The sequence below is a fragment of the Nothobranchius furzeri genome, chromosome 8 (genome assembly GCF_043380555.1).
Source record: "Nothobranchius furzeri strain GRZ-AD chromosome 8, NfurGRZ-RIMD1, whole genome shotgun sequence".
Classification (NCBI taxonomy): domain Eukaryota; kingdom Metazoa; phylum Chordata; class Actinopteri; order Cyprinodontiformes; family Nothobranchiidae; genus Nothobranchius; species Nothobranchius furzeri.
The window spans coordinates 56,563,402-56,590,560 of NC_091748.1; the positions used below are offsets into that span (position 1 = coordinate 56,563,402).

The 27,159-nt window shown below is 42.2% G+C and overlaps 1 protein-coding gene across 7 annotated transcripts in view; it reads left to right on the top strand.

Moving 5' to 3' along the window:
- The window catches only part of elavl4 (ELAV like neuron-specific RNA binding protein 4), a 95,753-nt gene that overhangs the window by 40,405 nt on the left and 28,189 nt on the right, over window positions 1-27,159 (top strand). For 5 of the 7 annotated variants that reach the window (XM_070554145.1, XM_070554144.1, XM_070554148.1 and 2 more), the window contains 3 exons: window positions 991-1,237; window positions 14,048-14,151; window positions 19,588-19,740. In XM_070554145.1, coding sequence (XP_070410246.1) covers window positions 991-1,237; window positions 14,048-14,151; window positions 19,588-19,740 — 504 coding nt within the window. Of the gene's footprint in view, window positions 1-990; window positions 1,238-14,047; window positions 14,152-19,587; window positions 19,742-27,159 lie in introns of all 7 variants that reach the window. The other 2 variants (XM_015971349.3, XM_015971347.3) reach the window with 1 other exon arrangement.

The following is a 27,159-nucleotide window of genomic DNA, read 5'->3' on the forward strand; positions in this document are numbered from 1 at the left end:
CAAAAGATGAGGATGAAAATTTAGGGTTAAACACCTAAGCTCCATCAGATTCTGAAGATTTGTTACTTTAAAAAGTTCCTGACAGAATCTGATTAACTCTAATGTCTAAGGATTTTAGTGTTACCATTCAAGGACATGCAGAGCTTTTCAAAGCCTTTGAAAGAATGTGTTTAAAATAAACTTTTTCTTTCAAGGAAATGTGCCCTTAAGAAGTAAAGATAAGCAGCAAATCATGGACAACAAAAGCAGATCAGATGCTGAAATTTCCCAAATCAGCTCAGATAGAGCTGAAGTGAACTGATGGGCGTGCACATGTAGTTAGTTGTACAGTGATCAGACATATTTTACCTGCATGAAAGAACCATTGGGCAGATTATTTAAATGGTAAAGCAAAAATACATATTTTGAAATGTCAACTTATTAAATTACATCAAAACAACAAAAAAGTCACAAATCATTGGTGTTAAAGGTGAAGCTGAGCCATCAGACCTTGCAATAACATTCTTAGTTTTAAAATGTTTTAAAGCTCTAAAACAATCACAATAATGTTGCGTAATGTTTTAAAAGATGGAATGTGTTGCTTCGACTGTGTAAAATGCCAAATATTCGACTCAAAAGCATTTTTTTTACATCTGTTTCGATTTGATTATGTAATATTCATCTGCTGGCTGGCACGGCTATCTAAGAGGATCAAATGTTCTCTGGTACAAATCTGTTAAAAAGCCCAGAAATTACCAAACTTCTTGCTACATCCAATTTCCTTTGGATGTTTTTATCCTGTTGAAAAGCAAACATGCTGCTGTAAGTTTTCACACAGGCATGCATACAGCCTGTTTAAAGATGCCTTTCAATGACTATGTTTATTGAGATGCAGAAGTATTAATGCCTTCAAGGCAGCTACATTTGTTTTCTTATAGAGCCTTTGCTTTTATATGCTACCGGTCTCCTTTTTTCTCTCTTCATCATTCCCTCTTTGCTCCTCTTCGTCAGATCATTAGTAACATGGAGGCGCCGGTGACAAATGGCCCCAGCGGAGGAGGCACCACATCTAACGGTCCGACCTCCAACAACCGCGGCTGCCCCTCACCCATGCAGACCGGTCCCACGAACGACGACAGCAAGACAAACCTCATCGTGAACTACCTGCCCCAGAACATGACCCAGGAGGAGTTCCGAAGCCTGTTCGGCAGCATTGGTGAAATCGAGTCCTGCAAACTAGTGCGTGATAAGATCACAGGTATGCAATGGAGGCTTTTATTTTGGAAACTGTGAAAACAATGGGTTTTAGTGTATTATGATAATCCTAATTCCTAAATAAGCATGTCTCACTGACTTGAGACCATCTGTTTTATTAAAAGTGGGGTTGGACACAATTTAAGTCAGAAATATAATTTCAGGATGGAGTTTGGGTTTTCAAGTCACATGGTTCTGTTCTTGAAGGGATACTTTTTCATATTTTTCATATTTTCTTGAACCAGTGTGTGCTAAAATGACCCTTTAGATGCGGTGTGACAAACTCAAATTCACACTGGGCCGAAATGAAAAATTGGGACAAAGTTGCGGGCCAAACCCATTCCTTCAAACTTTCAAACTTTTTTTTTTTACACTGAATGTGGAATAACCAACTTACACACGAGCAAATCGATTTTAAATAAAGCACACATCAGTTGTAGTAATTAGTCATGTCTCATTTAAAAATACGTTATTCCTTAAAATGTGTGTATATACAGCTTTCTTTTTATTTTTTAAACTTTTGAATCTTTTAAGTATTTCTATTTCATGTTTTCATGCTCATTCTAATTATTTACTCTCCTCTTCTGCTCCTGTAATGAATGTTATCGCTGCCGTGACACCAAGCTTTCCCTACTGAGGGACGATAAAGTGATTTTCTATTCTATTCTTCTATCTGTAATCTTTCCAGTTCCTGCTTTAAAGTAGGCAAAATCTTTTTTCACAGGCCAGCAACATAAATAAAACATAGTAATTCTCTTAAATCAAAATGCAACATCTCACATTTTAACTTTCCTGCTTTGAGCAGAAAAAGTGCATACAAACCTAAATAATCCAAGCCCAGTTTGCTCCACTCTGATTTACTGTGATGCTCACCTGTTGCAGCCAGACACCTGCCCCTGTGGGGTTGGGCTCTGAGCCGAAGAAGGAGCTGTGTTGTTCTGTTCATCTTCATCACAGACAACAGGTGCTCACACAGGTTTAAGCTGCTGAACATGGAGAGCAGCGGGACCATGCTGTTGGTCAGAGTGTCGGGGAGGAGAGATAAAAACTGCACCAGCTACAGAGTCAGAGTGACTGGAGCTAAATTATCTCAGTCTGGAAGTTGGTCGGTGAGCTTTCTCTGTCAGCAACAGACACCTGAGTTGTTAAAATCCATTTCTGGGCTTCAAAGTCGGCTAATTTCTGAGTAATCTTGCTGAGTAAGAGGAGTGTTCTCAGTTTGTCGGAGACAGAGGAGGTAACGCCACAGACGCTGATGCTAGTAGCATGGATGCTAATGACTGTAAATTTGTGGATAGTTATTTTCTCTTGTTGCATTAATTAAACACGAATATGGATACATTGCAACCTAGTGGTGAAATACTGTCACTGCACTACTAACACAATCGCCATGCATTATGGGAAATGTAGTTTATAGCCAATGCACACTTTGAGGCAGCATAGACCTATTTTAAGTCACTTGAAGCTATCGCGGGCCACATAAAATGATGTGGCGGGCCACATTTGGCCCGAGGGCCTCGTGTCTGATACATGTGCTTTAGAGGATTAAAGTTAAGGCCGCCCAGCCTCTATTGCCCCCTGTGGTCAGAATATTCCACTTGCAACTTCAGAGTGGCAGCCGCTCTGTTGGGACTTAAAAACTAGGGCTGACATACCTGGCGCTGCAGTCTGCTTCCAGCACGTTTCCTGCATGTTTTAGATCATGGACACAGCTGATTTGTTTGATTTAGTGATGAATCAATCCTGTAGGCACTAAGGAAGGCTGGTGAGATGTTTCAGCTGTTAGATTAAGGAGTTAAAAACAACGTACGGACAACGAGGAGATTAGTTTTGCTTTTTGTTCTATAAACGGACACTGTGGGGTGCTAAAAGCAAGGCAAAACTGCCTTGTTCCTCTTTCAACTGGGCAGTATCAGAAACCTGACCTGCACTAGAGAAAGTTTAGTGTCAAGAGAAGAGATTAGACATGAAGACCATCACTTCTTGAAGAATCGATCTGTTAGAAAATAGAAGAGAAGGAAAAGCCGCTCACGCGGACCCCAAGAGAGCATGTTCCCCCGTCTGTCTCTCTCTCTAAAGTAAATCAGAACAATTATCTTGTACTGAAGAGCAGCTTCAAAGATATCTTAGGACGAGGAATTCAAATGCTGCCTTAAATGAAAACTAATTACGCTAAAAGTTTGTTCCTACTGAGGTTTAAAGATTTAAAGCTCCTTTCTTCCATTCAGCGGCGTCTCAGCTGAACTTCTGCGAAACACCCACCCTGCATCTGTTTCAATAAGATTTGGAGTCGATCTTACTTATTTATTGGATCAAATTCTTAGATGATCTTGGTGCATTAATATTTATGTTAAAATTGTTCTCGTAGAAAGCTGAAGAACAAATTTGAATAAATAAAAAGCTTAAGCTATTTTAGTGTAAGGTTTTAGAGCCTGCATGACACACGGTGATCTTAGACATTTATAATAGATCCACTCTGGGGTTTGGAAGGTTTTTTATTCTTTATTTAGAACAAAACACATTTTAAAGAAGCCATGTCTGCATCTGACAGAACAAGACTGAAAAAGAATGCAGCTGCATAGCAGTCACATTTTAATTACACTATTTTATATAGATATTACCTTATAATGCAGCCAATTAACGTAAAGATTAAAAAGCAGAGTTGAAAGACGTTGCTGAACATGGGATTATTTTATCTAGCTTTCTGATTACATGTATGGGTGATGAATCAGCTGGCTAATAAATAAAAAAATAAAATCAAGTTTGTTGCCGATTATTTTCATTGTGCCAGTTTCTCAACAAGCACCTGTTTTAAGGCGGTTTTGAAGGATTTGAAGCATCCTTGTTCAATGTTTAAATGTTATGCCCCCCAAAAATCCAGAAAAATATTAATAACTCAAGATTGAATGCAAAATTTATTCATCAGTTATATTTTGCCAGCTCAGTGGCCTATTGGTAGAGTGTCCACACTGGGACTGGGAGATCGGGGTTAAAATCCTGGTCGGATCATACCATAAACCTTACCAATGGGACCCAGTGCTTCCCTGCTTGATATTTAGCTTTAAGAGGTTGGATTGGGGGAGGGGGTTAAACCACCAAATAGTTCCCGAGCGCAGCCACAGCTGCAGCTCACTAACCCACCCATGGGGTTGGGTCAAAAGTGGAGATGGAATTTCACCAGCGAGTGATGGTGGACTTTAACTTTAACTTTTAGTATGTCCCAAAAAGCCTTTAAGATGAAGTGGATTGCTGTAACTGAGTACATTTCATTTATATATTATAATACTTTAATTTGTCACTTTTGCAAACCACTCACTGAATACATTTTTAGACTAAAGTTGGAGAACATCATTTCTGCTAAAACATATGCGAGGAGCTAAATAAGGCAGCAAATGTTCTGAATTTTGCACATACTAAACAGTTTGACTCTGTCCTGTCTGACTCGAGTATTTGGGAAGATCTGCAGAATGCGACGGCGTTTTCTATGACAGATCCGTCTTCATCCTCAGCGTGCTCGAGCGCTACGACTCGGAAATGCAGCAAAGTGCCACATGTTCTCCAGAGGAGCTTAAATTAGGCAGCACTTTGCGGTGCTAATCACGGCTGTAATCTGGGCGTAGTGGCTGTGTGGGTGGCCATGCAGCAGATGGATCGGGGGTGGGTGGGGGTGCAGCTCTGTGATAATGCTCCATAATGGCTTTCATTTTAGATCCTACTTACTGACACTCTACTCCTGATAATCTCATTAAAGAGCACCAGGCAGGGATCACCGAGCCATTGAGGGATAGCAAAGGGAAGAGGGTGAACACACACACACACACACACACACACACACACACACACACACACACACACACACACACACACACACACGTGACGCAATCATTAAATTGGATTTCCTGTAAACTAAAGGTCCGATTTTAATGACAGCTTGGCTGTGGACCAGAGACGGCCAACGATCTAAACCATCTCTCCCTCCTTCGGTGCCCACTCTTAGGAGAAGATTTCTGCTGCTTCAGGATCCTCTTTAGCACCGTCCTCCTCTTGTGCTGTAATGGGTCTCGAAGTGGAGCCAGATTCACCAGGATAATGGTAGATGTTGTGTACAAAAATAACACTGGGATACCACATGCTATCACCATCACCATCACCATGCTCCCTCTCCTCCTGGTCTGCAGCAGTCAGGAGCCCGCAGGAAGTCGGGAGAGCGTTTTAAAATGAAAAGCTTCACTGTAAACCTGCGAGGATCTTAAACGGGGACTCAAGGAGGTAGAGGTGTTTGCGTTTCTAAACCATTTATGGAATTTCTTTGCTCTGCACTACAAGGACTACCCCCCCTTTCCCCCACCCACCACCACCACCACACACACACACACACCCCCCGTGGTGCAAGCCTGTTTTGCTCTCCCATGGGTGCAATTTTCCCATGCAAACTTTTAGGCTAAAAAAGCACAGGTTCCTTCCAGCAGGGAATGCCAAGAGGCTCCACGCTCTCTAACCGTCATCCAAGTCATTAACAGACTAAGCCAGGCTTGTGGAAGGGAGGAAAGCCATCCCTCACTGAAGCTGAAGCACCTGTGCTGTTCTTCATCCATCATGCAACTCTACAAATAAATACAAGATCATTACGATGCTGAGGGGTTTTATCATCATTTCTGGGTGAGTTAAACATTTAGTGAGAAGATTTTTCTCCTTGGTAGGATTTCAAAACCAAGAAGCTCTGTAGTTATGAATTGATGCTGATGGGAATAACAGGACTTCTCTCTTCTTTCATATTCTGCTTTTCTGAATCTGGAGTACAAAAGTGGTTCTTGGAAGTTAAATCCACTCACATAAATTTCAACAAATGCCCTTGGATAATTTCTTTTTTACCAGAAAATGAGTGTTTTTTTTTACTCAGTTCTCTTTCAAATATCAAACTGACTTCAAACAAACAATAATTGGCATTTGTTTACACCTCTGTTTCCTCCCAGTGGTTGAGTCCCGGCTAACCTGCTGACAAGGTGTTAGCTCTTGAGCCTCTCTGAGGTATCTGAGACAGACAGGTTTTCAGCACCCTCTCTGCTTCCTGTGGACCTACTCATGTCAAACCCAGTGACGCCATCATGGTGTGAAGCTCAAGGCGAGCGCTGGCAGGCAGAGACACTTCAGCTTCTCCTGTCATCTCAGCTGACTTCAGTCAGTGGAAGAGCCACCTCTGGGTGTCTTCCCTGTTCCTCTTTCGCCCGCCTGCTCGCACAACCACTTCTGCACGGTGCTCTCCCAACACGCTGGGGACATGCAGGTTAATCTTTTATTTAAAGCTAGCATTCACTCCTCTATCTGCAGCCCACACAAACACACCTGCACAAAGCCCTGGACTTCCACCTGTTCATTTCTTCTCTGCCTGTGGAGACGAAGAACACATCAGAAGTGTTCTTCAGTGATCTCAACATCTCTTCTTGTGTTTAAATGTTATGTCATATTAAGAATGGTGAGCCACAAATATTCCTTCTCTCTGCTTATCTGAATGTTCAAGATCAATAATAATTCCTTGTGGTTTTAGAGCAAAAACACAAAGGCATTTTTTTTTCCAGAGGGAAAAAAGGCGAATGTGGAATCAGCATTCCCAAAATGGGATTGACTGATCTTTGTCAGCAAGTCATTTTACGGGATAATTTTCTGCATCAGCTGCATTTCTGCTATAGAAATGGATCCATTTGTTTTCATAATCACATGGAGGAGAAGAAAATAGCTTTCTTGATGCTGGAACAAGAACCGCCTGCATTGGTCTGGTTTGGAGCGGGAGAGAAGGGGGTGTAATTTCAGGGCCGACAAGCATTTGCATTCCAATACTTCCATGAATATTAGCGGCCAAAAAAGAAAAAAAACATTATAACGTTGATAGCATTTTTTCTGCTTACTTATTCCTCAAGTAATGGCATTTGCATGACTTCACCGTCAAAGTCCTCTCTCGCTGATATAAATGTGAAATACGATCGAGGTTATTTTTGCTCCTAAACCTATCTCTGTTCTCTTTGTGCACACCACCCCAGTTACCTTCCACGTGTTGGCTTTATGCGTGTAATCTGAGGGACTGATGCAAATCATAGTGACAATCTAGCAAGCCAAGCAGATGTTGGGTATGAAAAATGGATGGACTGATGTCAGATGTGGAGCAGTTTAAGCTGGAGCACCTCCGACGGGCCGCAGCTTCAGTTCTGTGGTCTATCAGTGCATCTCATTCACATGGTGCAGGTGGGAAGAACACTTTTGACTTCCATTAATACAACTGTTATTATTATGGAGTCAAAAACAGTGGGTTTGAATTCTTCTCCTGCACAAGGATCACAAGGCTGCTTTTCTTTGTTGAGCCATTTCCCAGAACAGGACTCCCAAAGCACCTACCTACAGGGTTTTCCGTGCAGTAATGGACTTCTACAAACTGTTCAAATTCACTCTGAAAGAGTACTGTGTGAGGTCTGCTGTAGTGTTTATGTTCCACACACAGGCTGCATTTATCTAAACCTGAAATAGGCTGAAGGCTGGCTGAAGACAGTGTGAACAAAGCTGACATGGAAAGAGATGAAAAAAGGATTCGACATCTCCAAAGCCAGGTATTAGGAGAGCTGACAGGCTCAGGGGTGCATACACAAGTAGGCAGGCAAGACATGCATTAATGTTTTAGAGTCCCAAGAATGTCCTGTGTCTCCTCAGGGTGCCCCCCTCTTCTTTAATTTCAACCCCTTTGCCTTCTTAGCTCCAGATCTGGCTGTCCTAAGCTTGCCCAGCTCCACCGGTCCTCCTCTGACCCTCATATTAGACAGCTTCTGTCCCATTTCATCTCACTCCGAGTGGCCTTTTCATGGAAGGCAGGGGTTGTGACTGTCCCCTGTGCCTCCTCAGTCTGAGTCAGCCTCCAGGCTGGCTCCTCAACCCCCAACCTTCCACTCTTACGTTTACTTTGCCTGGCCAGGCAAGGAGAAAGGTGTAAAGCTAAGGAAGGCGGGTTGGGCTCTCGTAGGGGGGTCTGAGCAGGTTCAGCATGTCAGGTTCCTCAATCCTGACATAACAGGGTTATCCATGACTCAAAGGGGGACTCTTTTCCTACCAGCTTTTTCCTTCTGCAGCAGCACCGTTACAAAACAAGCCCACACACTGCAGGCTGCAGTCCACCGGCCCCAAGGCACAGGGAGTCACCGTGAGGGGGTGGTTTACATGTGTGTGTTTGTCCCTGAGCCTCTACGTGGGCAAGAGTGTGTGTGTGTGTGTGTGTGTGTGTGTGTGTGTGTGTGTGTGTGTGTGTGTGTGTGTGTGTGTGTGTTGGAAGCAGGGCCTTGGGAACTGAGAGTGGGAGCCTCCTGACTGCAACAGTGACTGCTACCTTGGCAACCCAGGAGGGAAAGATGTGTTGAATGAGTGAGTGGGAGAGGGATCTACAGTCGATGCCTTTGTGCGGGGGATGTGGCTCTGTTTATGAATTTACTTATTTAAATGGGCTCAATACACGCCACATGTTATGCTCTTACTGTACTCCCGGTGTTTAAGACGCCACAGTCTTTTGTTCTCTTTGTATTTCTCCATCTCCCGATTTCCCGGCGGAGCTGAAAGTCTTTGAGATGAGCGAAGCAGAGCCTGCCACGAAGCTTGTGACAGGCTACCTTTTTAAATGTTGAGGAGCTCCAGCCCATCAGAAATAGCTCTAGTTAAAGTCACTGTAGAAGCCAGGCAATGAAAGATGGAAGAAGCAAGCTGAAGCACATTATTTATAGATACTTTTTTTTATCTCTGCACTAAAATGTGGCTAGTTTCTTCTTCTGATTGAGTAAAACTGTGTTTTTAAGTCTTCTTTTGGTGCTCAGGCATCATCATCTCCTGTGGTCCCTTCGCCCTGCAGCTCCCCCTCACAATTTCTGCTCCGCGGGCCCTCTTATGACTTCAGAATGACAGAAATATTTGGCTGGTGACAGTGTGTGATAAAAAATGGGGGAAAGAAATAGCCTGTAAAGGTCCACTCTCATCAGGTTTTTATTTCTAGATCCACACAGAGATTTCCTCCTTCCTCTCGTTGCTAGTAAAACCTAAAAAATGCACACACAAAAGAGAAAACTGAACGATTTTTAACAGAACCGGCACAAAATGCCTCTGCTCTGTGTTTGACTAAGGAATTACTGTTTTGACAACAATGTCTACAATACAAATTAACTTTTTGAGTAATAGCTGCATAATTTAGAACATGATTATTAGCAACAATGGTGAGCATTAGCTGTAAAATAAAGGTTGTTGCAGCTTTGTGTTTCACTCGGTGGCTCCCACTTGAGATCAAAGTGAGTATATAGCGTGCTGTCTGAGCCGTGCCTGATGACAGTATGAGATGAAGACGCTTTCATGTCTGCAGTACAAGGCTCTTAGTCACAGAATACAACAAAGGGCGAAAAATAATGACAGGAAATATGCACTGGACTCTCTCATTTGTCTATTTTACAGCATGTGACTGTGTATCATACTGTGCCCCTCACTGTATTATAAGATTGTAATATTCCAACTTGATTGTATAGAAATTCAGCATAGCCGTGCTCATATCCACTTTATTTCATTTGCATGAACCAGATAAACTCCTGTGCAGTTTTGTGGAGGTGTGTTAGCTTGCATATACATGCTTTAGGTGTGCATGCACAGAAGGGAAAATAAAGATGAAATTACATATTAGTGCCAGCAGGCAGGACACCAGCTCAAAGTACACTCATTTTCTCATCTCACACGTTGGGCATCCTGCTGCTCCTCAGGAAACAAATAATGGCTTAGTCATAACTCCTCGCCAACACACCAGAGAACTACTCACTAGAAATAGCAGTGATTTATTTTGTTTTACTGCTGAAAAACAAGCCCACCTCCCTGTAGAATTTATGTCCAATTCCACAAAAAAAGGTCTGCCAGACGCAGGGTTCACCTCAGCCCCCGCCTCGTGTGGGTCGTCCCTCAGCGACGGCAGACATGTGCCATTAAACGATGAAGCACCGCAGCATTGTGGCATTATCTGTGCAGCTAACTCGCTAATGCTGCCATTAATGACCTATAGACCATCTGTATATAAATGTGACACCTATTTCACAAGTTCTTCATTAGATTTGCATATTTTTTCATTAATTATACAAACACACGGGTATCACTTTTCTATAATATGCTCATGTGGCAACTGACTAATCAAACTGACGATATCTTACCTCGTTAAAAATCCATTTAGACCAGCAGTGCTTTGTTTAGGTTCTGTGGCTTTAAATGACAATAAAACTTATATGCTAATGCGTTTATTAGGCTAATTGATCTGCGCAGGGCTGTTTTTTTAGTTACCGCTCCATCAAAGCTATTTATCAAGTTCTTTCATTAGCTTCTCCACACTGCCTCTGATGCAGTGCGTTTTTATGTTTTAATCATGAAATAGCAGACAGAGTATTATCTGTTTGTGAAAAATGCTGCTCTTAGAAACATTAGAAAAAGGGACAGAGAGGTTAACATAAAATACAAATGCATTTTCTCTAGTTTTATCTGACATTTCCACTAACATTGTTAACCATCTTCTGTTTTTTTAAGTAAAATATCTCGCAGAAGCAAAGCAACATCGCTGATTTTACATTTTTATTTAAAAGTGTGGCAAAAATTCACAGAAAGCTTTTGAAAAATAAATCATCCTCTGTTGATGGTAATAAAGCTTCTCTAGGTGCTAATCTGCTCATATTTAAAGATGCAGGCCGACCTTGCTTTCATAAAACACACCACGCTAGGTCAATTGCTGCAGAGCTGTGTTAACGCGCGTCAGAGCTGTGCCTATCCATGGTGTGTCGGGCCAAAACTGAGATGGTGGGATCCTACAAGGCTCCTCCTGCTGGGGGATTGTTCTGAGGGGCACACAGGAGGGGCTGTGATAAGTTCAGCCCCTCTGCCTGTTGAGTATGCAAGCATTCACTGTAGGCATCCATGGTTTGAGTCGCTTACATAATTACTTTCACGTGTGATTATGTCTGTGTGGACCAAAAGTTTCATATAAAGCGTTCTCATCTTTTGAGTTTTTGAACCAACAAAATACTGCTGTCTCTTCGATCCTCGCTCTCCTGATGTGAAGGTAAACCTCTACTGCTCGTACATGTGTGCACATACATTCCAGGCAGCAAGCTAGCGGCTCCCTGCTGTTAGTTGGCTAGAAGCGGAAGGTGGAATCCCCTCCCGGAGCTTTCTCTGAAGCTGTAGGCAGATGTCTCCCTGCATCTACCCTCATCTCCAGCTCACCTGGGGAACAAAGCTCGGCAGTGAGCCCCATTCCCACCTTCTTCCCTCCAGTTCTGGAGGCTAGACGTGGCAAAGGAGGAGTAAAGATGAGGCTGAGTGCGAAAAACTATGCCAAACTGTGGGCTATTATCACCACGTGTATAACACACACACACACACACACACACACACACACACACACACACACACCTGTCGCATTCAAGCACAATTAGACTCAAATAAATGCATTTTTGTAATGTCTGTCTTACCCCACGGCTGACTCAATGCATGCCCACACAGATAAGTAAAGACCGATTCTGCAGTGTGATGCTTGCTTTACATCATGGTTGCCAGCTGGCTGCATGAACAGCTTCACTGAACCAGTCTGTCTTGATGGCCGTCCATTTTATGTAAGAAAGGGAGAGTGTAAATAAGAATGAGGGGGTCCAGAAGTTATCTTTACTTTTTAGAGTGTTATAATAGTTTAAGAATACCATTAAAATTATTCTTATATCACTTAGAAAACTCATGAGTGACGGTGCTTTGGCCACAAACTGACCAATTCCAGGCTTTGTTCTAAACACCTTTCTCCCCTTCTTCGTCTTTGCTCGTGGTCTCTGGTGTGTACAATCAGAGTTATATTTAAGCGGGCAAACTCAACACCTGATGTCAGCTGAGAGTCAGGGAGGAAGTGGAGAGTGGAGAAAGAATGGCCGGTTATAAATAGCAGAAGTCTCTCCAGGATGGCAGATTTTTAATTAACAATAGAGTGCCTTATAATCCACCGTTAATCCAGAGGAGAAGAGGGAGGAGAGGAGAGAGGAAGAGAAAAATCATCAGCTGTTTGATGTTAGGACTACAAGTCCCTCCTGGCCCTTCCCCTGCTTGCTGCTGAGCTCGTCTGCTCTGTGATATCCATAGCCCAAATGTATTTATTTTGCGAAAGAGCCATGTTTCATGCTCTGTGATTCACTTTGTTTCTGACTAACTGCTGTCTGTTCTTATTAGCATAAATGTGTGATTGCTGCTCCTTTTAGATGCTTGTGTGTGGCGTGATAGAGGCTGAATGTTGGAAACTGGGGTTCCTGATGGGCGGGGGGGCGTGTCCGCTTTAAAAGCCCTAAGCCTGTTGAAAGTGTTGATCCACTTGGGAAACACAGGCCTGTTCAGCTCTCAAGGGGGCTCGGCTAAAACCCTGAGAAAATGGCTGTTATTTCTTTTTTAATGCAGCTACAAAGCTCTTCAACGTTTTGTTCTTGCTTTAAATTTGATTCCTCACATTTTATAGATCGCATTAAAGTAACACTGAGCCGTTTCCTACTCCTCCTACTGTGGAATTGCAAAAACAACCCTACAGCAGCCTGCTGTAGCTAGCGCCAACAACGAGCTAACACTATGAGCCAATTAATATCAAAATAAACCACAAAGTAAAAGGATTCCACACGGTTGGACTAAAAATGTCATTATCTACAATTCCAGTAGCAATAAAAGTACATCATCATCAGTCTGTGATTTTGTAGCCTCCTTTAGCTCCTTCAAAGGAGTGTTGCGCCTACGTTCACTCTGGTTTGAGCTCTTTGCTTCACCTACAAAGGCTTACTCTCTTACTTTTACTTCCAGGCTCCACCATGAAGTGAACAGAAAAGACAAACTTCTTCTTTTTCTTCTTCTTGTACTTTTTATTGCAATTAGCAAACAGAAAATGCTAAGCGCTAGCATAATACGTAACAGCCATAAAGCATGTAAAGTGCACCCCCTAGAACACCTACCCACTCCACAAAGCTATCTAGTGTGCATTTTGGTCAGCAGAGGGCTGCAGAGTGGTTTCAAATATGAAACTGGTCAAGTTCATTACCAACAGTCTCTGAGATCAATGTTGGCCTGCTGGTTGTGCAGCGCAGCAGGCTAAAGACCAAAGGTGACAGAACATTTGCTGCGGTGGCCCCCAGACTCTGGAACTCTCTCCCTTGATCCTGAGATCAGTGGACTCGGTGGTCTCCTTTAAAAAACAGCCGAAAACTCACCTGTTCAAGCTGGCTTAGGTGTGACCTTCATCACCACCCTCGTTATTCTTCTCTTTCTACCAACTCTGTCCATCCCAGGATCCACTGATTTCCCTCCTACCTATTCATTTTCCCTTTCTTTACATTTCTTAATTACATTTTTTCCCCTGTTTTAACCGTATTTTTAAAATCTTTTTCTTTTTAATTTTTTTCATATAAAATTTTTTGGTCTTGCGAAAATGTATTCTTCCAATTGTTGGAAGCAGACCGTATCTATCATGTGTTCTAAAGTCAAATTGAAACAACGAATCTTCACTGGGAATGCAATGGGAGTTAGTTAAACATATACCAGTTTTCAGATTTCTGAGCACCACTGTGATATTTAAATCAGAGATAAAATTATGTTTTACTGGATTTTCGAGGTAAGATGTTCCAAGGATTGCTGCTGTTGGAGACTAAAGACTGAGTTTCAAAAGATCAAAGAACCAAAGGGTTTTTATATTTGAGCTCATATAAAGAAATGACCCTTAAATTCTAATCGTATTTTTGTTTTTCCTTTGGGGTTTCAGGACAGAGTCTTGGCTACGGTTTTGTGAACTACATCGACCCAAAGGATGCAGAGAAAGCCATCAACACATTAAACGGACTCAGACTTCAGACAAAAACAATCAAGGTAATAAACATGGCATTTACCCTCCAAAATAAACAACTTGATAAAAATATCCTATTTCAAAATGTTACAGGGATGGTCTCTAAATTACAACGCTGGGTTTTGCTGTCTGGGGTGGCTTTTGGATAGAGATGCTGTTATAGAACATGCCGGCGGGCAAGATTAGATTAACGTGCATGAGCCACAGGAATAAAAAAGACCATCAAAATCAAACAGACACATTAAACAGCTTGAGACTGTGGCTGATATGCTAATTACATCTCTAAATGTCAAAACGTAAAGGTAAAATTATATACATATTACTGACTGGAAAGCAGGAAACATATCAGTCTTTCAGTTCCCACAAATTATTGAGGCCTCTGGTGTTTCTCTTAGTATTATTGAGTGCTTCATTATTTAAACAGCATGACTAATGGAAAGGATTAGCTGTTGTTAGTGAGGTAGGATGGCTACACCAACGCCAGTGCTGCACTGTCCTTTATCCTAAACCATGATGTTTAATTTGCAGATGTTTTGACAGCAACGTTTGTCTTAATGAATATCTAACGTCCACATCTCCTATTCAGGCTGTCCTCTCTGCGGATGTGTTGCTGTTAAGCTGGGGTGTAATCTGTTGCTCTTTGGCCATCCCTAGATTCTCGCTTTATGTCATCCAGCTTAATCTGATCTAGTCCAGTCTAATGTAATCTAATAGGATGGGATTATCTTGTTTGCATGCCGTCAATCTTACAGGGAATCCCTGCATTCCCTGGAGGGCAAACTGGTCTTTATTCAGCTGGTTATTCCATCTCCAGAGGAATAAAGTGGTCAAATGGTTCAAGTTTGTTAAGGGGAGGTGTGTAATAGTCAAATGATACACATTGCTAGCATAGATGAACTAGAAAGGGTCTGGATCAGATTCAAAGAACACTGATGCTGATTTTCTAGAAAATACAGTGACATTAGCACCTAGGGAGCCTGGGTCTCCTCCCTTATTGGCCGGCTCATGGCAAGACAAGGCGAGGCAGCTTTATTTATAGAGCACATGTCAAACACGGAGGTAATTTAGTGTGCTTTACAATCATCAGGACATGACATGAAAACAACATAAAAACACAAATCAAAATACAAATAGATAGAATTATAGTTAGAGCTAAAGGAGAAGACAGAGTTACAGCGCAGATTGCTGGAGACAAAGCAAGATAAGAGACAATGCTTTTAAAATGCTGATGAGTGCATTAGGGTTTTTAGTTTTGATTTTAACAATACTAGGGTTGGGGCACATCTGAGGTCATGGGGACGCTGATTCCATATGTGAGCAGCATAGTAACTATAAGCATCTCCACCTTGTTTGGTTCTGACCCATGGCTCTACCAGCTGATTGTTTTCAAGGGATCTCAGAGCCCTATTGGTGTATATACAGAGATGAGATCAGACATGTATTTTGGTCCCACGCCATTGAGTGATTTATAAACTAGTAGGAGCACTTTGAAATCTATTCTGTTGTTCAAAGGTGACCAGTGTAGGGATCTAAGAACAGGAGTGATGTGCTCCGTTCTCTTAGTTCTTGTTAAGACTCTAGCAGCAGCATTCTGAACAAGCTGCAGTTGCTTCACAGCTTTTATGGAAAGACCAGTTAGGAGACAATTGCAGTATTCCAGCCGACTAGAAATAAAAGCATGAATAAGTTTCTCCAAGTCTGGTCTGGACATGAGACCTCTAACTCTTGAAATCTGATGAAGGTGATAAAACGCTGATTTAGTTATAGCCTTGATATGTCCAGAGAAGCTCAGGTCGGAGTCAATGATAACACCAAGATTTCTAATCTGGGTTTTTGTCTTTATTCCCCTGGAGTCTAGCTGAGCAATAACATCCATTCTATCCTTCTTGTTGCCAAAGACAATAACTTCAGTCTTGTCTTTGTTTAACTGAAGGACGTTTGACTGCATCCAGTCATTTACTTGTTCTAGGCACTGACAGAGTGAGACAAGTGGTTGACAGTTACTAGGTGATAAGGCTAGATATATCTGGGTGTCATCAGCATAGCCATGATAGGCTATGTTGTCATTAAGTATGACCTGACCCAGGGAGAATATATAGATTAAAGAGTAGTGGTCCTAGAATTTAGCCATGGGGGACCCCACACGTCATGGTGATCCGCTTTGATTGGTAATCCCTAATACAGACAACATAGTCTCTGTCTTTGAGATATGATTTGAACCAGCCAAGATTGGATGGGAAGAGCAAAAAATTAACGCAAGTCAATGTCTCTAAAAGAGTCAATGTATCCAAAAGAGCTATTTTCTAGTCTGCTTTGCCTTACCCCCTGAATCACACATGTTGTACATCAATTTAAATGAAAAGTAATGTTGTCTGTTTCGAACCACGCCTTGTCACTCTACTTGTACATATATTTATCAGCTTGTAAATGTTCGTAATTAGCATGATTTGTCAGGGTCAGAGTATCGACCAGCCGGATCCAACAACCACACTACAGAGAACGTTTTTAAATGTTTATTTGAGGACTTGGTACAGCGAACTGGACCCGCTGGAGTCGGTTTCGGGCAGCCTGGCCTGGGAGACAGAAAACAGTCAGCGAGGGAGATGATTCAGGTGACTTATTAGAAGAGTAGTCCGTGGTCAGGCAGGCAGAGGTCGTGCAATAGAAGGGCAGACAGGTTCAAACGCTCAACAGACTGACAAGGCAGCAGACGATCTCACACCGAGCAGCAGGAGCCAGGTGCTTAAATAGGGAGCAGCACAGGTGGAATTAATCAGCTTAGATTACTGCTGCTGCAGGGTGACAGGTAAACACAGACATCAGGGCATGATCATGACATGATTACAAACAGACAACATGTTGCATATATGACATCACCACACAATCTCCTCTCCTCTAGTGTAGCTGCTACTTACTACATGGTCAGATTTATGGTGGTTCTTTCCTCCTGAAGGTAAAAAACGATTCCCCCGGTTCAAAAATAAGCAGTTCTTGGTATCAAAATGCGTATTTAAAATTCACGAATATCATCTGTGAAATCCATGGCACTTAACACGTGGAAATATAAGTTTTTAGCCCAAATGACTTGCATTCATTTCTTTGTTCTTCAGAGGACCCATGGTCCGGAAGTAGATGGGCGTGACTTAGGCTCCCTATTGTCAAATTAGCGTTCATGGACGCACCCATCATGTCTTAAGACGGGGAACGCTGTTGTTGGTTTAGCGTCCAGGAAACAACAGAAAACGGCTCGGCTAGTAGAAGCCAATTGTTAGCATTAGCAACTACACAAAATGGCAGAACTCCTCCAGGCTTGGGTTATTTGTGGAGATAAAACATCAACATTGCAAAGCAAACAAAGTTAATGGTTATCCAGTCAGAGGTGAGATGTCCAAACATCAGGAACATTAATGAGTAAGACTCCTAATCCTTCCGTTTTCTGCTCCCCTCTCTTCCACTTCCTGAAACAAGAGCACCAGAGCTTTCTTTTTTCCTACAGAGAAGGACTCAAGCTATTTATTAGACCACCACAGATTTATGAAATAAAATGCATGTAAAATTCCTCCTGTGGTCAGAAAGGTCAAGAGGAGCTCATAAACAAAGATGTGCATTACCCAAGTATCGGGAATGCAACAGTGTTTAGCGTCAAACTGCAGAACTGAGTGAGAAAAGATTTTGTCAGTGGCTAAAAATGGAAGTTTGAAGTTGTTTACACAGTGTAGCAGTCAGTTTCTTTTTCACACCCATGATGCAAGAGCTTGCCTCAAGTTGTTTGTGAGATAAAGGAGGTCTTTGTCATGACAGAAGACAACACTACATCACTCTTTTACACTTAATTTGCTTCCTCCCACTACTCCCTTTCCCCTGCTCTCTCTCTCTCTCTCTCTCTCTCTCTCTCTCTCTCTCTCTCTCTCTCTCTCTCTCTCTCTCTCTCTCTCTCTCTCTCCACACAACAGACCGAACCCCCCTGAAGGCAACAAGGTTAATTAAAAGCAGCACAGTAATTCTAAAATTAAGTTTTGTCATTCTTCATGTCACACCCTTCCCACTCTCTGCCAGTACACTTGTGAGGAAACGCTTCGGCTGGAGATTCACGTTCTCCCAGGCGACGTGTCTTTTCCAAAGTGTCTTTGACTTGTTTCTGCTGGTAAAGTTTTCTCCGTCGTGACACCTCCGATTTTTGTCAGTGGTGTGCAGCGGTGCTTCTTTCCTGCTGAGGTGTGAGGGGAAGCAGTGTGCAAAAAGGTGCGAGGAGCTCGCAGTGACACATATGCACACAATATGAGACACATTTATCCAGCGCGTGCTTGTGATTACTTTATGATTTCTTTAATCTTCACACTTAGTTTTACTAACTTTTCCTGCACACGAGCACACACTCCTGTTTCACACATGCTTCACACCGCACAATACTGCTCACAGCTTGAGGAGGTGTTGATGGATTAGACATCTGCAGTTGGCTGACAAGGAGAGAAAATGAGGGAGAGCTGTACAGCAAAGAAAAGAGGAAACGCAGGGAGGGAAAAAATAAGCACAGTCTGGAAAAGGTTTAGTGAGGCAGCATGCAGGAAGGAAGCAGAGAAAATATAACCAGGCAGCAAAAAGGGGCAAGCTACGGGGAGGAAGGAGGAGACGGAGGCGCCGAGCAGAAGAGGAAAATGTGTGAAAGAGAAGTGAGACTTGGGGCGATCCAGTTGTTCCCAATCCCATTCTCTCACAGGCGGGATTTCCATGCTGTTGCTCAAGGATATGGCTGCATATCCACCATATATTTGCTTGACTTTAACCCTATTTGATGACTTATGTCTCTGCTTGTCAGAGGTAATGAAAGCACTCAGAGGGAAAGCTGCTTCAGTCAGCAGCTGTAGTAATGGGATTTACACGATTCCACTGCTGCAAAAGTGAGTGTACGATTGAAGGTGTAGGGGAAGTTCACTAGCAGCACGGAAAATCACTTCCTGCCGAGAGACTACGCCCATGCGTGGAGTCGTTTTAGTGGAAAAAAGAAGCACCTCTGCCATAAAGTGTATATAGTTTCAAAAGAACAACAAAATAACTTTCTTCCCGTTTTGTTTTCAGCATGTTTTCCCTCTCAGCAGTGCAGAGTGTGAGTGAAGTGACTCTTTTGTCTTAATTGTGAGCCGTCTATTCAAAGTGAAACAACCTTTGGATTTTCCTCGGGGGAAACTTTTCTATACTTCCCCCAGCAAACAACCGACTGAGGCATGAAGTGTTATCTCTCTGGGGTTCTAAGCAGCTAAATCTTTTCCTAACAATGATAATCCCCACGGCAAAGAAGAAAAATACAGTCTCATTTTCCTCCCTGTGGATCCAATGATTCACACCCTTTCCTACTAAGAACACACACACACATGCACACACACAAGTCAAATCATTAATTGTTTTAATATTTTAACTTTCTTGTGTCGAGAGCCTTACAAACCTTGGTGTGTGTTCTTCAGGTGTCATATGCACGACCCAGCTCAGCCTCCATCCGTGATGCTAACCTGTACGTCAGCGGCCTGCCGAAGACCATGACCCAGAAGGAACTGGAGCAGCTCTTCTCTCAGTACGGACGCATCATCACCTCCCGTATCCTCGTCGACCAGGTCACAGGTATCCATGGGGCAGCGCCTGCTTTACCCTAACACCCTGACTCTGTCACATGACTAATCAGATAGCTCGAGTTAACTATGGTTCTCAGTAATCAGACAATTGACGAGACAGGTCCATTTGCAAAAATAGCCGTGTTTCCACCAAATGCCCGTTCGCATTATTTGGAATCGTACGATGTCCAAGGAAGGCCCCTCCTTTCTTGCCTCTGATTGGACTTGAAGGGCTCTACTACGATTGGCTATTTCATTTAGTAGCAAACCGTCTTTCCTCGCTAAGTGCACACCGTCCTCCTGCCACCAGTAGAACAGCTGTATCGGGGAGTTTTGTAAAGGAAATGTGAACTTGGCGCTATAGAAGCCATTCTTTCCTGTTTTGCAAAATAGTTTTTTTTCTGTTTCTTTTATTTAAAAACCCTGAAAAACATAAAATGTGAACTTATAATAAATGTTGGTAACTCCAGTGCTTGAGAGCAAACAGATATAAAATCAGTCTAGCAGAGTGAAAAAAAAAGATTTATTACAAGTACATATTTGACGTTTTTCAGGTTCTTTCATGAAAGAAAGTTTAAATGAAATGTTGGAAAGCAGGACAGACTGGCTATTATTACACTTTTACAAAAAATAGTCAGGATCTGGCTGCAGACATAAAAACCCTGCAGCAAGAGAAAACAGCTTGCTGTTACATGAAATAGCCAATCGTCGGAGAACCTTCCAGCCAATCAGAGGCCAGAAAGGTGCAACCTTCTTTGGACATCCTACGATTCCAAATTACACAGCCAGTTCATGACTTTGCGACCATCTGGGCAATGAGTGATGTCACTGATCTGCGCCAAAAGACATCCACGGACATTAACATCATTAAAAGTTTTATTCTGTTAAAGCACATGAGAGACATAAAAAGCTGTATCCAATTACCAGAAGAAGCTCCATTTTTTTTACTCTGTGAGAAAACAAAATGCAGAGAATTGTGGCATTGCAGGGGATTTCCAGCGCATCTTTCAGCTTTGTTAGTTGAGAAACTGTGATTTTAAAGCAGCTTTAATGCTTCTATCGTTCCTTTCTGCCTCACCGACTACTTGTCCAGCTTTACAAATGTCGGGTGTTTGGAAATGGTTGCTGAGTTACAACCAATCAGCGTGAGGTCACCAACCGTCACACTCAGCAGCTCTACTGGGCATTTCTTAGTAAATACCCCAGGTATGCTGGTTCCTGAAACTGGCCCGGAAAATGGCCCTTTTTGGGCCACCCTGCTGAAATAGAGACATGCGCATCTCACATAGGTCCGGTAAAATCATCTGGAAGCTCCGTTAGTGGAACCTGGCCTCATTTTCCACTTCCATACTTTTGTTTGTTTCTTTAAAATAACAAAAAACTTTCATTCTTTAATTTTTGAGTGAAGTCAGGTGAAATGTTTTGAAATTAACTTTGTCTAAATGACTGAAATGCTGTAAAATAAATGTAACGTTTACTTCTAAATCGTTTCCTTCCAGCTCAAAGTGCCATTTTCTTATCTGCCCAGATTTTATAAATATTGATGGTCCAGGTGCCGGTCTGCTCTGAAATATAATGAAACTATTACGTTGCACAAAGCATCAAAGAAATGAAGCAAACAAAGCAAATATCTTGTTTCTTAAAATCTTTGTGCAGCTTGAATCAGACAATGAGACTAACTAGCTAAAACTGTTCATTATATCGCTAAAAATTTTAGTGTCCTGAGCTGATTAGTAACAACACAGTAATTAAATACTATTTATCAATATTGTTTTTATTTTTAAGATAAGAATTACAGCTAAGTAGTCTCTCAGTATTCTTTTAACCAGTGAGGACAATGGTCCTGTCGATTAAGCCGCCAGGTCTCAGTAACCTTCTCCACTCATGTTCTGGCTCGCAGAGTTCCTGGATTGATAAATCCAGGGAAGTGTCTGATCATTTATCCAATCATTGGCACGTGATAAAGTCAGTGTCACCTGGGATGCTCAAGTCCTGTACAGACGGTATTATGGAGTCTCTTTCCAACAAAGGCACTCTGCTTCCGGTGGCATTTGCTAGTTCTGGCAACAACAGCATGTATTTTCCAGCCACTCTGGGTGTGGGTGCAGGTGCTGCAGCAACATCCTCGTTTTCCTACCTGTTACGGTTTTGATTCTTCCCATCTTAAGCTGAAGCGTGGTGAATCACAGCTTCAGCTGTCTTCCATGTGTTCCCTCCTTTCTGCTTTATGGAAATGTAACTCTCCAACTATTGAGTTAAAGATTAACGTTGAGTTTTCCATTGAACTATCTGTCCATATGGAGCACGCCTCTTGGTTTCATTCCTTCCCTCCCTAGTGTCCTCTACACACCAGACAAAGTGACCTCAACAGGCAGTTTAATAAAGCGTGGAGAACACAATGATTACATGCGAGGCCCAAAATGAACACACTTATTTACACATGTTGCATTACATTTAAAATTCCCAGCTGAATCACATCAGCCTGTTGTACAGCACAGGAACCCCTCCAGCATGACTCAGATCCATTTCAGTGGATGTGTGTTTGCCCACAGGCTCCAACCTGCTCCAGCATTATGTGCAGTGTGTACTGATGAAGCAGAAAAAAGGAGTAATGCACTGTAAGCCACGCTCATTTGCCTAAGCAGTATAAATCACCGCTGGCAATGAAGTGCACGCCCGTCTCCACAGACTGAGCAGACGAAGCAAGTGGGGAAAAGGAGATGAAAGAAAAAAAAAGGAAACTTGAGAGCATGTAGATGACCAAAGATGTGGGAGGAAAAGGAAATGAAGGGAGGGAGGATGCAAACTAATTGCTGAGGAGGGTGGAGGCTGTAGAAGGGGAGAGGAAAACACCCTCAGAAACATTTTTTTAACAAGTCTTCATAAAACCATGCTTATTGCTGTGTACCTTTGCTATAGACGTTTAAATCTCTGATATCTGGCTTGGAGAATCAAATAACGGTCTAAAAACAGCTGAGCCCAGATTGTTCTGACTCATCTAAAATGTCACAATGTATATGTATGACCAATCAGAAGCAAAATAAATCCTCTGTTCTCTGGAAATAGCAACTCATATGTCTTGGTTAAAGGTGTGGAACACTGAAAAAACCTTTTTAATTATTGTTTCTGATTATAATCGGTCACTCTGAGTTTTTTGTGCAGACTGAACATGAACATAGTCTCCCACACCATCTCCAGCATTAGCTTCAGACAGATATTAGACTCTAGGATTTAAAAACCCTGACAGATCTCTATTATGCTGTCACTTAGCATTCATGGACTCACCCGTCGTGACTCTCGACAGTGAAGATTGTTGTTGGTGTAGAGTTAAGGAACCTGCAGAGATCGTCTGGACTTGTAAAAGCTAATTGTTAGCGTTAGCAATTCCACAACATGGTAGAACTCCTCCAGGTTTGTTTTATTTGTGAAGATAAAACATCAACGTTGCAGAGTAAACGGACTCAGTCATGTTGCTGTTAGCCAATCAGAGCTGAGACCTCCAAATATCAGGAAATAAGACTCCAAATCCAGTCGCCTGAAGCTCAACTCTGATGTGGCTCACTTCTAGTCACGCCCCACCCCCGAGTACGGCTGACAAAGAATTTATTTCTACTAGAGACCACTGCAAATGTATATATTAAACGAGTGATCCACACCTTTAAGATGCATTTTATCCACATTTATTCAATGTCCACCCAAAACCATCTCTTTGCCAACATAAAGAAAATCCTCTACTGCATCTTATGATCAGATCTCAAAGAAGCAAGATATTTTTCTTTAGGTTTTGTCTAGAATGTTTGCAGAAATCCAGTTATGGTAAAGTATAATAAAATAAACTGTAGAGTTTTACATGTCAGAACATCATTGAAAATGATCAGATCTTTTTCTAGATCCTAAAATTACTCCAATATAACCTTGAATAACCTAGATTCCAGCATTACTTTAGTTATTAAACAATAAGCTGAAAAGGAAAAGCTTTGAGAGATATATTAAAGGGGCATTATGGAAGTTTGACAAAAACATGTATAGAAATAATACATTTCTTCTTCATACATTCTCCTGCAATGCCCAGGTCCTGTAGAATGAGCCCTGGCATTTTTACTGTGATTGCCTATTTTTCTGTAAAATCACAGAAAAAGAGAGCTGCTTGGGTCGAGCAGGCTGCTTCATGCGCGTTCACGCTCAGGCATTGCCCTCTGAACCTTCTTAAATGGTACAGATACAAGTGACGTCACTGGCGTGTTAGCTTGCCTGGTAAGATGTTGGACTTTAGTGCAGAAGAACCGTGTTTGATTCTGGATGTGAATGTAGCTTATTTAGAGTTTCTTTTTTACATTAATGGTATATTTTTTTTACAGTAAGATGCCCACATTTTTATTTGAGACTCGCTGAACGGCATTGAATTCACAGATAAAAAAGATGTGGATTCAACTTTCATTTTGGAACAATTTTTCAAGAGCATGCAGGAGGACTGACCCATCTTAAACCTTTGTCGGCTGTGCTGAAGACAAAGGTACAGAACCAAATTATTTAATTAACTAGCTGCGCGTTCTCCTGTCCTCTGTCCTCCGGGCCCTACACACACACACACACACACACGGAGTTGACTGTCTCAGCTGTTATTTTCGTTAAGGAGTGTGCACGTACAGCATGCGCGCCTCGTGCACGAGCCTACTATTGAAGCTGCCATTACGCTTTTGGCCTGAGGGGGCAATCGCGAGCATACAAATTCAAAACTCCGTAAAGTCCCTTTAAGGTGCTGCTTATAAAATACATTTAATTAATCATCATCAGTGTGAAAAGCTCTGTGCAAAGTAAGAATTTTGAGTTTGCTGTTCTGGAGCATACAGATGTGTGTTACCACAATGTCAAAAAGCAAAGAACAGCCATCAGCATGAAGGTAGTGGGCTTATGAATTGGGTTAGCTTGAACTCCTCTGTAGACCAAAGTATTCTTGAGTCTACACCAGGCAGCCGCTGTTGAACCAAACTGGGGCATAAAATATGAAAAGCATCCCAAACACAGCAGCAAATCTTCAGCAGAATAGGTGTAAAACACAACAAATCAAAATATTGCATTTATACCCGACTTCAACCTGAATGCTGTAGAGGGCCTTTAATAAGAGAGTGGTGCCTGATGGAATAGCTGCAAAGCTCAAGGAATTCTTAAGAAATCTTAGAAAGATAATTGTTTATGTTTGTTTATTTATTTGGCAGATGCTTTTATTCAAAGCAACTTACAATTTATAACCTATAGGGCACGTTTTGATCTATGGGGGAAACCGGAGTACCTGGAGGAAACCCACGCATGCATGTGGAGAACATGCAACTCCATGCAGAAAGGCCGCAGCCAAGTTTCGAACCTGCAACTTCCGTGCTTTGAGGCAACAGTGCAAACCACTGCGCCACCATTCAGCCTGGACAAAAATGTCCCCATTCCATAACACAAGTTGTTGGTTTTGGGTTTTTGTCCTGGCATCGTGAAATCGCTTAGGCGTTTTTTTCACTTGACCAATATTTCCAGAATCTTGCAGAGATTGGATCCTTTTAATTCTGAAACGTAAAACTCAAAGACTTAGAAGAGGTGTATTCTCGCTTTACCACAACTGTACCTGTCTTGTATATCAGTCAGTACGCATGCAGAGCAGGCAATGTTTGTCACCCTGCTCAAACCTCCAACTTGACTAATTGTTGTCCGAATAACTAACACACACACACACACACACACACACACACAAAGATAACACGAGAGAGGGATATTCTGCGAGGTGCCCCCCAGGGGGGGGGCTGAGGATCAGCAGGAGAAATGTTAATGATTAATTAGGTGTTAGAGTTGCTGGTGATTAAAAACATGGAGGATCTTAGAGTGGCCCTGAGAGTAGTATGCTGGCACCATTGACTCATCTTTTTCTTCTCTCTGATACTGTAGAGACAGAAGAAACACACCCGCCCACACACTCACTGCCATTAAGAAAGAAATGGGCTGCAAATTAATACTCTCCTGTGACTGCCAAAAAAGTAAGCACAGAATAATAAACAGAGAAAGAGAGGGAAGCAGAGAAAGAGGCAAGTTTAGTCCTTGCTTGATTGTTTTGGGACTCTGTTAATTCTGTACCTGATATCTGCTTTGTCTCTGTGACAATGCCCTGGAACAAAAGGCCTCTTGAGAAGAAAACGTGATTAAAACTTCCTCTTTTCCTGCTTGTCGACACACATTGAATGAAACAGATGCCAAATCTGAGATCTAATTCAGTTTGTGATTCCTACAAAAACTGTTGGTTAGTCTGACAAGCATCATGAGTGGACTGATGCGCTGACAGAAACACACAGAGCGATGCGGCAGAACATTGAAGTAAAGGATGCTCTCCAGTGACCACTGGCAGATGGGTTGATGATCCACTGATCCTGCTCTGCTAAACTGGGAACAGAGAGTGTTCTCCAAATGACCTCCTCATCAACAGGATGCCGTGATTCTTTTGTTCGTAAACACAAGAAGCAATTTAAAAAGCCTCGCTGCTCGCATCGCTCACAGTCAGATGAAAAACTGGTACCCCCAATCCACCCCTGAGACTCCGAGAGCAAGTGCTACATTGACTCAACAAGGGATTCTCGTCATCCCTTCCTCTGCATATCGATTGCTTCTGAGTAGACAAGCGTATTTATTTTTCCTCTTTATTGGTGCAAAGCGTGCCAGGTTCCCTCCCCCTTCAGCTTCTCTCACCCCCAGGTGAGGAAGTTGGGGTGCGATTTTGTATTCTCGCAGCTGGTTCAAGCAGGTCTCCATTTGAAGCAGATAAAATATCAGAGATGGCTTTGGATCGATGGCTGGCTATTCCCAGTTCTTCCTCCCGGACCTGAATGTACACGGAGGTCAATGCTTACCTGATCAATGACTGCAAATACAATTGATCCAGAGACACGACTTCTGCAAACGACAGCTCTAATGTGAAACTAAATTGCTGCTCAGTTTGTTGAAGGATTGACTGTGAAGAGGCTGACACCATTTATTTGTGAGGCAGGGAAGGTGTTAGAGAAAGGATTCTCATAGTAACCAGCCACAAGCATCAGCATTGTAACACAAGCCATGATGCGGATTGTCTTAGTCAGTAATCGGTGTATGGAATAACACTTCTCATGATCTATATCACAATCTATTCATGAAACATACAATTCTTAACCTTTTGATGCATGAATTATGAAATCTTCAACCATGATTTTTTAACATTTTTTTTCATTCGTCTTTAGGTGTGAATGAAACAAATTTCAAAAAATATTTTTTGTAAAATTTTATAATTTACAAATAATTTATTACATGTCCACTTCAGTGGGCAGCGTGCATTCTGAGCATGAAATATGGTGGCTTGGCTTACTGAAGTCCAAATGGAGGGGCTCAAATGCAATAAAGTCTTCAACAGCTGTGCTTAATAGC